Source organism: Eretmochelys imbricata, chromosome 16 (assembly GCF_965152235.1).
Source record: "Eretmochelys imbricata isolate rEreImb1 chromosome 16, rEreImb1.hap1, whole genome shotgun sequence".
In the NCBI taxonomy this organism is placed as follows: domain Eukaryota; kingdom Metazoa; phylum Chordata; order Testudines; family Cheloniidae; genus Eretmochelys; species Eretmochelys imbricata.
The window spans coordinates 2,654,362-2,670,320 of record NC_135587.1 but is presented as its reverse complement, the minus strand read 5'-3'; the positions used below and the strand labels follow the sequence as shown (position 1 = coordinate 2,670,320).

Here is a 15,959-nt window from a genome sequence, read left to right as displayed (position 1 = left end):
TTGTGACTTCTAGTATATCTATGTGAAAACGAATCTCTTCAGGAATCCAGAGGCCTTGGGTTTGAATGTACTCTAGGTAAGCTCCCCATCTGAGTGCAGAGGCATCCTCCACCAGCCTACTGGTAGATGATGGTAGCGAAAATGGTACTTCTTTGTATACCCAAAGAGGGTACTTCCACTAACTGGAGATGAGAGTACTTTTTGGGGACCTGCACCCTCATGTCCATGTGATCACCACGGTAGATGCACTGATTTCAACCACCTGTTGCAAGGAACTTGGTGATGTCTGGCATAGAATTATAGAATATCAGGGTTGGAAGGGACCTCAGGAGGTCATCTGGTCCAACCCCCTGCTCAAAGCAGGACCAATCCCCAACTAAATCATCCCAGCCAGGGCTTTCTCAAGCCTGACCTTAAAAACTTCTAAGGAAGGAGATTCCACCACCTCCCTAGGTAACCCATTCCAGTGCTTCACCACCCTCCTAGCGAAAAAATTTTTCCTAATATCCAACCTAAACCTCCCCCACTGCAACTTGAGACCATTACTCCTTGTTCTGTCATCTGCCACCACTGAGAACAGTCTAGATCCATCCTCTTTGGAATCCCCTTTCAGGTAGTTGAAAGCAGCTATCAAATTCCCCCTCATTCTTCTCGTCTGCAAACAATCCCCGTTCACTCAGCCACTCCTCATAAGTCATGTGCGCCGGCCCCCTAATAATTTTTTTTGCCCTGCGCTGGACTCTTTCCAATTTTTCCCACATTCTTCTTGTAGTGTGGGGCCCAAAACTGAACACAGTACTCCAGATGAGGCCTCACCAATGCCGAATAGAGGGGAATGATCACGTCCCTCCATCTGCTGGCAATGCTCCTACTTATACTGTTAGCCTTCTTGGCACCAAGGGTACACTGCTGACTCATATCCAGCTTCTCGTCCACTGTAACCCTTAGGTCCTTTTCTGCAGAACTGCTGCCTAGCCATTCGGTCCCTAGTCTGTAGTGGTGCATGGGATTCTTCCGTCCTAAGTGTAGGACTCTGCACTTGTCCTTGTTGAACCTCATCACATTTCTTTTGGCCCAATCCTCTAATTTGTTGAGGGCCCTCTGTATCCTATCCCTATCCTCCAGAGTATCTAACACTCCTCCCAGTTTAGCGTCATCTGCAACCTTGCTGAGGGTGCAATCCACATCATCCTCCAGAACATTAATGAAGATATTGAACAAAACCGGCTCCAGGACCGACCCTTGGGGCACTCCGCTTGATACCGGCTGCCAACTAGACATGGAGCCATTGATCGCTACTCACTGAGCCTGATGATCTAGCCAGCTTTCTATCCACCTTACAGTGCATTCCTTCAGCCCATACTTCTTTAACTTGCTGGCAAGAATACTGTGGGAGACTGTGTCAAAAGCTTTGCTGAAGTCAAGAAATAACACGTCCACTGCTTTCCCCTCATCCACAGAGCCAGTTATCTTATCATAGAAGGCAATTAGGTTAGTCAGGCATGACTTGCCCTTGATGAATCCATGCTGACTGTTCCTGATCACTTTCCTCTCCTCTAAGTGCTTCGGAATTGATTCCTTGAGGACATGCTCCATGATTTTTCCAGGGACTGAGGTGAGGCTGACTGGCCTGTAGTTCCGCGGATCCTCCTCCTTCCCTTTTTTAAAGATGGGCACTACATTAGCCATCTTCCAGTCATCCGGGACCTCCCCCGATCACCATGAGTTTTCAAAGATAAATGGCCAATGGCTCTGCAATCACATCCGCCAACTCCTTTAGCATCCTCGCATGCAGTGAATGTGGCCCCATGGACTTGTGCTCATCCAGCTTTTCTAAATAGTCCCAAACCACTTCTTTCTCCACAGAGGGCTGGTCACGTCCTCCCCATACTGTGCTGCCCAGAGCAATAATCTGGGAGCTGACCTTGTTTGTGAAGACAGAAGCAAAAAAAAAACCACTGAGTACTTCAGCTTTTTCCAGATCCTCTGTCACTAGATTGCCTCCCCCATTCAATAAGGAGCCCACACTTTCCCTGACCACCTTCTTGTTGCTAACAAACCTGTAGAAACCCTTCTTGTTACTCTTAACATCCCTTGCTAGTTGCAACTCCAATTGTGATTTGGCCTTCCTGATTTCACTCCTACATGTCTGAGCGATATTATACTCCTCCCTGGTCATTTGTCTAATCTTCCACTTCTTGTAAGCTTCTTTTTTGTGTTTAAGATCAGCAAGGATTCACTGCCATATTTACTATTCTTTCTACACATCATGATGGTTTGTTCATGCAACCTCAATAAGGATTCTTTAAAATACAACCAGCAATCCTGGACTCCTTTCCCCTGCATGCTGTGTGACATAGGCACAGGAGGCTACATGACCCAGAAGTCAGAGAGGGACAAGATGGGTGAGAATCTTTTTATTGGACCAACTTCTGCTGGCAGAAGCTACAAGTGTTCAAGCAACACAGAGCTCTTCTTCAGGTCAGGTCTTTGCTTCCTTCCCCAGACCTGAAGAAGAGCTCTGTATAGTTCAAAAGCTCGCACCTGCCACCAAAAGAAGTTGGTCCAATAAAATATATTATCTCACCTACCTTGTACGCTCATATCCTGGGACCAACACAGCTATGACAACATTGCAAACCAGAAGCATAAGGCTATCATTTACAGATATTCGTGGGTGAGCCTGGAGCTAGCAGATGAGGTCTACACCACCATGGTCATGAATCTCTCCTGTGCTGGATAAGCAACGAGGAGTCCTTGTGGCACCTTAGAGACTAACAAATTTATTTGGGCATAAGCTTTCGTGGGGTAGAACCCACTTCATCAGATGCATGGAGCGGAAAATACAGTAGCAGGTATATATACACAGCACATAAAAAGATGGGAGTTGCCTAATCCAGTGGGAGGTAAGTCTAATGAGACAATTCAATTAACAGAAGGATACTAATGGAGGAAAAAACCCTTGCTGATGCCCTGCCCTTATTAACTCTATTGTCTGAGTCAGCAACAGTGATGACAGTCTTTGAAGATCCTGAGTCCGAGTGTGGTGAAAAGTACAATTAGGTGAATGGAGTCTTTCACCTGTGATGGTGACCTTCGGTGAATGAGATAATCACAGAGGTACAGACATACCTGAATGCCGAGTCTCTTCAGATGAGCCACAATGACTAAAAAGCACTGGGTGAATACCCTTGCTGCTGATAAAACACCAAAAAGCAGGACTCTGTACTGGTAGGGAGATTCTCCAACTTGGGACCTTAGATATTTTCTGTATGCCAGGTGACGTGATACCTGAAAATATGCATCAACAGCTTCATAATTCCATTGCTAGCTCCCAGAGGTCAGAGTTGCCATTCTGAACTTGAAATAATCATGGGTGAATGTGTTGCAAGCACCTTTTTCCCTTTGGGATCAGAAAACAATACGAGTAAAAGCCCTTCCCTCTGAAATCCAGAGCCACTTCTTTTACTACTCTGAAATTTAGACTGGAGGACAATTCTTGATTTAACAGTATCTCATGAGAGAGATCCCTGAAGAGGAATGGGGAAGTGGGGTGAGTTGATAGGAAGGGACTGGAATTGAACTGAACACTCCACATTGATGATCTCTAAGACCCACTGGGTGAGGCAGATTCCCAACCACACCAAAATGCCAAAAGGGGTGAGGGAGGGATGGAAAAACCGTCCAAAGACTCTACATGGCTCTTGATGATGGCATCAAGCTTGCTGCTCTGAGGTGGATACGGAATGTGCAGTAGAGGACAAAGAGGCAGAGGGTCTTCTGTTTGGGAACTTCTGCTTCTTCCTCAGCAATTCTGATGACTTTTGTGGGTTACAATAATATGTGGAGAGTTCTTTGTCTAAAGCAAAATTACCTTCTCCACGGGTCTGGTGTGCAGACTCCCAAGAAACAGAGAATGGCTCAAATCTTTCAGAGTGCAGGGCTTCATTAACTGTTGCATTGACTATGTCACAACCTCCAAATGGGAGGCCCTCAATTGTTGTCTGCACCTCCTTGGGTGTTCCTGAAGATTGTACCCACGAAGCCCTGCAAACGATGACTGAGGTGGCCGTTGATCATTCTGTGGCCGATGCATACAATGCCGCCTGCAGGGATGGATGAGCCACTAACAGTCCCTCAGATACAACAGACTTCAGTCCCTGCTTATGTTCATGTGGGAGTTTCTCAATAAGCTGCAATGCTGGGTGTCAGTTAAGGTAATCATACTTCGACAGAAGTGCCCAGTACTTTGCAAGGCACATCTGCAAACTTCATGATGAACAATTCTTCCTGACAGATAGATCTAACTTTTTCAGATCTTTTGTCTCTGAGTTATTTTTGTGGTCCCTGCCGCCTGGACCTTTCATGCACCACCATCACTACCAGAGATCCAGGAAACAGGTGAAACATTCAAACCCACCTGAAGGGACTCAATAGTGTCTGTCTTTTTACAGGTAGGTGCCACAGACACCGAGGTCTGCAATAAATGTTTGCTGGTTCCAATAGCCCCTTGTTAATTGACATAGCAACACTTTCATACATGGAGGAATGCAGGATGTACAGAAGGCATATGCCATTTTTCCTACACTATCGCCAAAGATTTCTGAAGTATCTGCCATGTGACACAGAAACGCTCTTCCATCTGCGGGTGTTATTCCGCAGTTTCCCTTTCTTCCTGGGGCATTGCATGAGTCCACACCAGCTACCCTTCTTGAGCTACTGTCCGAAGCTTCATAGGAGAAGGAAACTAATTCTGGAGGGTGTGACACACTGTACTCAAAGAAGCGTGCTGTAACCCCCATAGTCATCATTCATATATGGTTGAGGTATTTTGTACAAAGCATGCCATGTAAGATACTATATGAAAGGTCATGATCTGCTGAAACTCACTGTTTTGTCAAAATATGTATATTGGTAGCATGCATGAAGTTATGAGATTTTGCTATATGTTTGTTATTGAAATATGTTGCGAGTCTGGGAGTCGCTCACTGCTAGTTCTCCAGTGGCAACAAAGGAGGTGACTCACACCCAAAGCGACCATCCTGAGCTACTGACCAGTAGGGGAATTGTAAACAAGAAATTTACAAATTCTGTAAGAGATGGGGCTTGCTCAACTCTGTGACTCAGCAAGGCCCACCAGGACATATTTGGCGCAGTATTTTTACAGGCACATGGACTGAGGGAATAAGATAATGGACAGTGGCATCATGAGACCACCTCTCTCCCCTCCCCCACCTACACTGAAGGCAACAAGAACGCTGGGAAGACAAAGACTTGAACTGAGGAGACTGGTCCCAGGCTGAGAAGGAAATTCAGCCTGTATCTTAAGAACTGTAACCTACCTGCAACATTCAGTGGGGTGAGAAAAGCTTTTGATTCAACTCTTGCTTAGTCTAAAAGTTTAAGATTTAGAATGCACGTTTACTTTTTATTTTCTTATGGTATTTATTTTCTCACCTTTATGCCTACCACTTTAATTAATAAACTTATTTTAATGTTTTATCCTTCCCAGTGAGTTTGTCTAAGGAGCTTGGGAAATCTGCTCAGGTTACAAAGGCTGGCGCATGTCCACTTTCCTTTGACAAAGCGACAAACTAATTAATATGATTGCACTGTTCAAAAGAAGTCTTGAGTAGTGTAAGACAGTATATTTCTGGGGTCCAAGGCTGGGGGCTTGAGAGATTTGCTAGGGTTTCCTGCCTATAGTTCATGAGAGCCTTGTAGAGTATTCGTACAATTTAGCTGGGTGTGCGTCAGCATGCAGGTGGCTGAGTGATCACAGCACCTCGAGGGGTTTGCTGCTTGTCACTGGCAAAGCATTATGAAAGACAGCCCAGGCTGGAGAGTTAAGGGGACATAGTGGTCCCATACTTCCAGGTTGTACCCCAGGGATCCCGTCACAGAGGGACAGCTGATGTAAGTTTCCTTGCTGGTTACATCCCCTGAGAGGCCCACTAGGGATAGGGGCTGTGAGCGACCAGGGTGGATACCTAGGAGAGTGCTCTCCTGGAGATCACATAGGTCTATGCCTACACTAATGGTGTCTAGATTCCCTGTCAGACCTGAAGGGGTCATATGAATGTGAATGAGATGAGCGGATGGGGGATGTCTCCCCATTTGCTTGGGAGGAAGAAGAAAATGAATATTTCTCTAATGGTGGGGTTACCTTAACTGGAGATGTAGGGTAAGCTTGAGTATTGACCACCACTAGAGCTGAAAAGCTGATTGGCTCCATGACTATACTGGTAATCAGTACTGTACAGGGGACACTCACAGGCAAGGATAGTAATGACGACTTGGGCTGTGTGGTCAATGCAAGATTACGTGGATTGAAAATAACTTTGTTGCCGAGAAAGTCTGTGCCAGGGGCCTCTGTTCCACAGGAGTTGGTACCAGTCTCGTGGACACTGGGGTCACTGGCTCCACGTGCACTGATGTCAACAGAGAGAGGCTGGTACCTGGCAAAGTGTGGACTTCTGCCTGAGACAGAACCATATGTGCTCAATGACTGAGTTTTGCCAGAGTGTCACAGGGATCCAATTCAGGCTACGAACTACCTTTTGGATCTATGCCTCCTTTTACTAGGTGTTAGAGCTGTGCTCACTGTGGGAACGATGTTCTTCCCACCCCTCAGATCAGATCACTGGGTGCAGGAGGACTTCAATGCTCTGCTAGGCTCAGTGAATGAAATTTTATTGACCAGTGAGCACAGGAGCTTGGAGTTCATCCACATCTCACAAAAGCACTGATCAAGGAAGTCTGTGTTCTGGTATACAGGGCCCCTGCTTCTGAGGCAGCTCTTATTGAGTTATCCAGGAGAAAACACTAAAGACAGGCCTCTCTTGCCTTCAGTATCCTCCTAGAGGCGTAAGAAAAGAAAAAACTACACTACACCACTGTACAACTATACTAATATTACTATCAAACTCTCATATTGCATATACACACACGCACATACATACAGAGGACCAGTCCAGTTGCATAGCGTGCTAAGAAGCAGACACGCAGAAGTTCCATCTCGCAGACACAGTTGGCCATGACTCAGTGGACACTACTGGCAAAAAGAACCCAATCTTACACGCATGGGGCACATGCCTACCAGAAGTGGAATCCATGTAGACAATCACTTCAATTGTATTTAAGCCAATCTAACAGATCTGTTAATAAAAAACCAAGTAGGTTAGTTCACTAAACTAATGAGAATGTGCCCTTCCAAGAACAAATCCATGAGCAACAGTTTTTTGCTCTACCTCTAGGATGGCAAGGAACGTGCAGGAAAATAGAGCAGAATCACAAGAGAGTTGCAAAATTATGCCCTCCAAATCTAAGTGCCAGGTGGCAATTTTAATGTGTGCTTAACAAATTACCAAATTAAACACAGAGGAAGTTGCAAATTAAGTAACATGTATTACAGATTTGCTGGGTTATACTGGGAGAGCACACTGTAATGATATACAAATTATACAACATTCCCAGCCAATACAACACAACATGCAGGGTTATAGTGATTTTTCCAAGTATTGGAATAGCACAGAACTAGAGATAAGTTACTCTGACTGATCCACAAAAACTCTTGTTGAGAACCTGTATTCAGTAAGTGTCTGTCAATACAATTTGCACTTTACTCTAAGTGTAATAGGGTCACGGTATTCATATGGCTTGACTACCATATACAATATTGGTATTCAAAATACCAGTGGGGGAAAAACAGCATTCAAATGATAAAATAATTAATCAAATAGATTTAATGGGGCCAGGAATTTTGGCCCTTTGCAGTTAACCAGGAAGAATGCTTTGCTTGACAAATACCAGGAGATTCATGGTTATGGTATGACCAGAAACTGTAGAAGTCTAATCTGAGCCCAAGACAGACAAGTTTTTTTAAATAAATTCTATGTGAGGGAAAGACACTGCCACAGTTCAGAAACACTGCAGTATAGTCGGTATCAAAGCTTTATCAAGAGGACTGGAAACAGCAAGGACACGTGGGACCAGATGGCTCCTTACCAATGACATGAACTGTAAACTATCAACCGAAAGACTGGCAATCGCTACCAGTAATTTAAAAGTGGACACTTAAAGCTCCAAGACCAAGGAAGCAAACTTTGAAGTGTTTAGTACAAAGAGAACACTTCTTCAACCAGATGAAGTATAGGTATCTGTGATGCATCACGTCCTAGACACAGTGGCATTGTGCTGTAGAGCACAGCATGCCAGTGTATAAAAGGATACTTCTTGGACAGCTGAGTTTGGTTGGCAAATACTGCTTAAATATAGCTCAGGCAGAGGGGAGAAAATATCTTCCATGGTTTATTATATCTATTTTGCACTGAGTACATACCGTACAGCAGTTAGAGGACGTGTCAGACCCAATATATACATCTAAAAACCAAAGCCAAAAGAGCCACAGGATAGAACTGAAGGCTAAATTTCTTCAGCTGTTCCATTTTACACCCACAGCATGCACCCTGTACTCCTGAGGGCATTCTGAGTCAAAAAAAAAAAAAAAAAAATTCTGCACACAGTATTCTAAAATTCTGCAAATTTTATTTGTCAAATAAATGCGGAGGCTCCCCTATGGTAGTGGGGAGCACAGGCCACTGGCTGCACAGAGGTGGGAGATCACTGTGCAGGTCCCCGCCCCGCCCCGCCCTGCCCCGCCCCCAGGGACACAAACTCAGCAGTGAGGCTGCACCCAACCCTGACACAGCGCAAGGAGCGGGCCTGCCCCAGAAACACTCCAGGGCCCTGCCTCTCAGTGTCAACAGGCAGGCTCAGCAAAGCAGGATACAAGAGTGGAGGGGCTTAGTGTGGGGGATCCAGGTGTGGGTTGAGAGGGTTCTGTGTGATGCAATATGGGTGTGAGCAGCTCAGTGGGGGATCCGGGTGCGGGAGGGATCTGGATGCACAGGAGCTTGTTGGGGGGTTCTGGGTTCAACAGTAATGGGATTCTGCAGGGGGGTCCAGGTGAAGGTGGTTGGGGCTCAGCAGGGGGTGTCTGGGCATGGTGGGGAAATGGAGCTTGGCAGGGAGGTCTGAGTGTGGGGGGCTCTGTGGGGGCTCAGTGGGGTGGGGATCCAGGTGCAGCTGGTTGGGGCTCATTCTGATGGGGATCCAGGTGTGAGTGGCTTGTTGGGGTGGCCCAGGTGTAGGGGGAGTGGGGCTCATCATGGGAAGTTCTGAGTGTGTGGGGGAGGGGAGGCTCGGCAGGAGGATCTGGATATGAGGGGATGTGGATGCACAAGGGCTGGGCAGATGGGGGTGCATCTCCCCGTACGGGGATCCCTCCCCATGCAGCTGAGGAGCAATGGGTGCAGGAAGTGGGGGAAGAAGAGGAGAGAGAGTTTTCAGAGCTTCCTGCAGCTGGAGGAGAAATCTGGGGGTGGGTCTGACCTGGCTCTGGATGCTGGGAAGAGGAAGTCCTGTCCTCCCCAGCCCAGCCAGGACTAGCAGTTGAGCCCGATGCAGCGTAGGAGCCACCAGGCAGATTCCTTCCCCAGTCCCGCCTCCTGCCCCACAGTGATTTACCTCTCTGCTGGCTGCCCTGGGCACCCGAAACATACTGCTGGGGAGGTCACATGACTGCTCTTGTGGCTTCCCTTTTGGTTCCCCATCAGACAGTCATTTTTCTGCAGGGAAGCAAAGAAATCTGTGGGGAATATAAATTCTGTGCATGCGCAGTGGAGCAGAATTCCCCCAGGAGTAACTCTTCAAAGGCATGAAGGCCAAAATGGTTGCATCCCTCCTTCAGCTCCATCACAGTTCAAAGCCCATGTTTGCTGAGCACTCTGAAAGCAGGGATGGATGGTGGGTCATGTGATCCGCACAGACTATAACATCTTGAAGAACCACAATTAGCGTAGGTTAAGTAACCGTTCTCTCTTCTTCGAGTATGTCAGTGTGGATCCCCCTATAGGTGACTGGCAAGCAGCAGCATCCTTGGATGGCGGGATTTAGTTGGGGATTGGTCCTGCTTTGAGCAGGGGGTTGGACTAGATGACCTCCTGAGGTCCCTTCCAACCCTGAGATTCTATGACTGAGAATCATAGAAACGAAGACGAGAATCATAGAAACGAGAATCAGGGAAATGAAGACAGTAGCACTGCTCATCCAAGCTTGGCATTTGCCCTGGCTGTCATGTCAAGTGCACATTTAATGAAAGTCACAGGATTACTCCACACAGCTGCCGTGCAAATCTCCAAAATCGGCACATTTCTGAAGCCAACAATGCTGCCGGTGCTCTGGTGGAGTGTGCATTCATGTTAGGCAGGAGAGGCGCACCAGGCAGCTGCTACCAGATGGATGTGCACTGTGTGATCCACTTTAAAAGTTTCAAGGAAGAGACTGCCTGGCCTTTCACAGATTCATACATTCCGAGGCCAGAAGGAATATATGACCACTCTGCTCTTTGTGCCCTCATGTGGGAGAGTAAGGAGGCACAGGACAGACACTTGCACAGCCTGGACACTGCTAGCTAAAAGAATCTACTCTCACAGGCATAAGGCACATGTGCCCCTTGCAATGGGAGCCACACTGACACGTACTTGAAGAGCTGAACATTCTTTCCACATCAGTGGGACAATCATAACTGCACAAGTTACTTTGTTGGGATGATTTCCCGCCTAACTGGCTGCCACTTAGAATTAGAGAGATTAAAATGGCCCTGTGAAGTTATAAATTGGTTGTTACTTTTACTCTCTGATTGTTTCACAAAATGGCAAAGCAAGAAATATCCAGTAGCCTAGTGGGGCATTATTAATTATAGGTTAATTTTAATGTACTGATGTTTTTAAGCTGTGATACAATGCAAAGTTAATCATAAGAACACATAACAGCCCTACTAGGTCAGACCAATGGTCCATTTAGCCTAGACTCCTACCTTCTGACAGTGGCCAGTGCCAGATGCTACAGAGGGAATGGACAGAGCTATGCAATTTAAGGTGATCCATCCTCCATCATCCAGTCCCAGGGTTGGGCAGTTGAAGGTTTAGGGACACCCGGAGCACGGGCTTGTGTACCTGGCCATCTTGGCTAATAGCCATTGATGGACCTATGCTCCATGAACTTATCTCATTATTTTTGAACTCACTTATACTTTTGGCCTTTGCAACATCCCTTGGCAACGACTGACTGTGTGTGAAGAAGTACTTCCTTATGTTTGTTTTAAATCTGCTGTTGATTATTTCATTGGGGGGATCTCTAGTTCTTGTGTTATATGAAGGGGTAAATAACAATTCACTTTGTCAATTCAATTCATGATTTTATAGACCTCCATCGTCTCCCCGCTTAGTTGTCTCTTTTCTAAACTGAATAGTCCCAGTCTTTTTAATCTCTCTTTGTCCAGACGCTGTTCCCTGCCCCTAATCGTTTTTGTTTCCCGTCTCCAAAGTACTTGGTTCAAAGCAGACAACGGAAATTCAATGTCAGCTGTTTGCCTAGCTCTCTTACCTTCCATTAAAACCCCAGCCACACAGGTAGCAATGGGTTGCATGGAAACAGACACATTTCTGTAAATGGTTTTAAATCTTATAAATGAGCATCACAGCACAGAGGTTTTCTAAACTTACCAGTACTTAGAACATTATTTTCTTTTAAAACTGGTTTTGTTTTATAGTCCAAGAAGAACAAACAGTAAGGGAAGTTTCCTCCCACCCACTAACGATCAACCCATTAGTAATCTAAACTAATTCAACCAAGGCAATTCACAAGAAATTTCTCAGGATAAAAACTTGGGAACACCTAAATACTGAATGATTTGCTATTAGGCAACTCAGCAAGATAAGCAAACTACAGATTCATTAAAAAAAGAACTACAGATTCATTAAAAAAAGAAGAGTACTTGTGGCACATTAGAGACTAACAGATTTATAAGAGCATAAGCTTTCGTGGCTACAGCCCACTTCATCGGACACATAGAATGGAACATATAGTAAGAAGATATCTATATATACATACAGAGAAGGTGGAAGTTGCCGTACAAACTGTAAAAGGTTAATTAATTAAGATGAGCTGTTATCAGCAGGAGAAAAAAACTTTTGTAGTGATAATCAAGATGGCCCATTTAGACAGTTGACAAGAAGGTGTGAGGATACTTAACGTACGGGAATAGATTCAATATGTGTAATGATGCAGCCACTCCCAGCCTCTATTCAAACCCAAGTTAATGGTATCTAGTTTGCATATTAATTCAGCTCAGCAGTTTCTCCTTGGAGTCTGGCTATGTGGACTCTCTCCTCAGGCCCTACACTACCAGCACTCCCAGCTATCTTTGAGACACCACTGACTTCCTGAGGAAACTACAATCCATCGGCCATCTTCCAGAAAACACCATCCTGGCCACTATGGATGTAGAAGCCCTCTACACCAACATTCCACACAAAGATGGACTACAAGCCGTCAGGAACACTATCCCCGATAATGTCACGGCTAACCTGGTGGCTGAACTTGGTGACTTTATCCTCACCCATAACTATTTCACATTTGGGGACAATGTATACCTTCAAGTCAGCGGCACTGCTATGGGTACCGGCATGGCCCCACAGTATGCCAACATTTTTATGGCTGACTTAGAACAACGCTTCCTCAGCTCTCGTCCCCTAACGCCCCTACTCTACTTGCGCTACATTGATGACATCTTCATCATCTGGACCCATGGAAAAGAAGCCCTTGAGGAATTCCACCATGATTTCAACAATTTCCATCCCACCATCAACCTCAGCCTGGACCAGTCCACACAAGAGATCCACTTCCTGGACACTACTGTGCTAATAAGCGATGGTCACATAACCACCACCCTATACCGGAAACCTACTGACCGCTATTCCTACCTACATGCCTCCAGCTTACATCCAGGACACACCACACAATCCATCGTCTACAGCCAAGCTCTGAGATACAACCGCATTTGCTCCAATCCCTCAGACAGAAACAAACACCTACAAGATCTCTATTGAGCATTCTTAAAACTACAATACCCACCTGCTGAAGTGAAAAAACAGATTGACAGAGACAGAAGTCACCTACTACAGGACAGGCCCAACAAAGAAAATAACAGAATGCCACTAGCTGTCAACGTCAGCCCCCAACTAAAATCTCTCCAGAGCATCATCAAAGATTTACCTATCCTGAAGGATGACCCATCACTCTCACAGATCTTGGGAGACAAACCAGTCCTCGCTTACATACAGCCCCCCAACCTGAAGCAAATACTGTCCAGCAACCACACCACACAACAAAAACACTAACCCAGGAACCTATCCTTGCAACGAAGCCCGATGCCAACTGTGTCCACATATCTATTCAAGTGACACCATCATAGGGCCTAATCACACTAGCCACGCCATCAGAGGCTCGTTCACCTGCATATCTACCAATGTGATATATGCCATCATGTGCCAGCAATGCCCCTCTGCCACGTACACTGGCCAAACTGGACAGTCTCTACGCAAAATAATAAATGGACACAAATCTGACATCAGGAATCATAACATTCAAAAACCGGTAGGAGAACACTTCAACCGCTCTGGCCACTCAGTAAAAGATTTAAGGGTGGCAATTTTGCAACAGAAAAGCTTCAAAAACAGACTCCAAGGAGAAACTGCTGAGCTTGAATTAATATGCAAACTAGATACCATTAACTTGGGTTTGAATGGAGACTGGGAGGGGCTGGGTCATTACACATATTGAATCTATTTCCCTATGTTAAGTATCCTCACATCTTCTTGTCAACTGTCTAAATGGGCCATCTTGATTAACACTACAAAAGTTTTTTTTCTCCTGCTGGTAATAGCTCATCTTAATTAATTAGCCTCTTACAGTTTGTATGGCAACTTCCACCTTCTCTGTATGTGTGTGTGTATATATATCTTCTTACTACATGTTCCATTCTATGCATCCAATAAACTGAGCTGTAGCCACGAAAGCTTATGCTCTTATAAATTTGTTAGTCTCTAATGTGCCACAAGTACTCCTGTTCTTTTTGCGGATGAGGACGAACACGGCTGCTACTTTGAAACCTACAGATTCATTAGGTCATCCTGCATGCAGATTCCATTTGGTGTGATGTGATTCTGTGCAAGGTTACTGAATTCAGTATTGCTCCCTGTCCCTGAAAACCCTCTCTCTCAACAAATATTTGAAGCAGATTTCACTGTGCATGTATATCAGTACCTTTGGGACTCAGTGGTATCAATTACATTTGATTTCATTCCCCCATCCCATTTATCTTACCAATGCACACTCATTCTGTACTTATGAAATTGTTACTCCCTTGAAATTGTTACTCCTGGCTAAAGTGGAATAATCAGGGGCAAATTCTTATCTCTGACAGGAATTCTCTGTTCTCAAATTTACTGGTATAAATCCAGCAGTATTCCACTGAATTCAGTAGAATTACTTGGAAAATGTATCAGTGTAACTGAGATCTGAATCTGGCCCTTAGACATCTTTTCTGAGCACTGCAAATAAAGCAAATAGCCCAGGAAGTGTTTCTTACCCCCCTGCTGAAGGCTGCCAAGAATCGTCTCACCCAGCAAATGGATCAGTCTGGTCACAACCTGGCAGGGGGAAAGAAATGAACATTTCAGACTGAATGCATTAAAATAAAACATCCTAACAGATAGTGGAAAAATTTAAGAGAAAGGCTTAAATAGAACATTGTTAAGAATTGCTAAGGGTTTTACAAAGCACAGCTTCTCCATGGGAAGCAATTACTTCCACTCTGTGATATAGGGACAGCTCATTTTTCTTGTATAAAGTTATCTGTCATTTTTATTTTACACTAACCTTTAAAACTTAAAAAAATAGGTCATTTACAATCTATTCTGCTTTTAAAAAAACTTTTCTGGAAAGACTCCATGTCACATTTTCACTATCTCTCCAATGTGCATATACTGTGAATATTTAAGAAAGGAAGGGTCATGTGGTAGTTACTGAATACCATTTCATTTGTATACTGTACAACTATTCTGGTCCATACTCAGATCAGATTCCTCATATACAACAAGGAGTTATGGGTGAAGAGGTGGAACACACACATATTCAAAGTCCTGTATACGTCTTGGCAAGCTGAATTACCTTAATTAAACTGATCTGGAGCACAAAAAACAGGCATGGTTCATTCCAAGGAATAGATTTTGATCTCAACGGAGTTACTTGGGATTTATACTAATATTGTATTATATATATATACAATATATTATACTAATTATATCTGGCCCTTAATCTAATTTCAAAAGTGATAAATTAATCTTTACAAGAAGTAATCAGTAGTTCCTAACAAGAGCAATAATAGAAAGCTAACAGTTGTAACACTAAGGAGTGGCTGAAATGGAAAATACTTTGGTTGGTTTTGACACTTACCAATTTATCACTAAGTAAAATAAAGGCAGTAACTGCCTTAGTAAAATTCTAGTAAACTACAACTGCTAATACGTAGTAAAATACAAACACTTGGGTTTTTTATATAAAAGCCATTTCCTGGTAAATAAAAGTAGTTTTGACCCACATGAAGATGTTAAAGAGAAAACTGCCCCCCATTTTGACTTGATTCATCAACAGGATAAATGTATTACTGTTTGCCAGACAAGAAGGACCTAAGTGGCAAGCGGAGCGTGATTTTCTGTCTGCGTATTGGTGTGTGACTGGCAGTTACACAGCCCCTCCGTCACTAGCATGACAACACTAATGACATCTGTGAATACACCTTCCCTCTCTCCTTCCTCCATGTTGTAAAAATCAATAACTTGAAACAATAAAACATAAATTTCTCCCAAGTTTAAGAACTTCAAGATTTAACCTTAAAGTGGAAAACCTTGTAAGACATCACAGCTTGACAATTAGTATTGTTTTATACATCCTGTCTAAAGCAGTTTTGTCCCAGGCAGCCAATACCATTGATTAAGCCTGCATAGTTCATGGAATCCCATAATTTTAACAAATGTGAGCTTTAAAGAGCATTT

General features: G+C 44.4%; 1 protein-coding gene across 6 annotated transcripts in view; it reads right to left on the bottom strand.

Annotated features, from left to right (window-relative positions):
- PNPLA7 (patatin like domain 7, lysophospholipase) overlaps positions 1-15,959 on the bottom strand; it is a 428,589-nt gene that overhangs the window by 196,316 nt on the left and 216,314 nt on the right. For all 6 annotated transcript variants that reach the window (XM_077836180.1, XM_077836185.1, XM_077836179.1 and 3 more), the window contains one exon: positions 14,495-14,555. In XM_077836180.1, the coding sequence (XP_077692306.1) occupies positions 14,495-14,555 (61 nt within the window). The remainder of the gene's footprint in view (positions 1-14,494; positions 14,556-15,959) is intronic.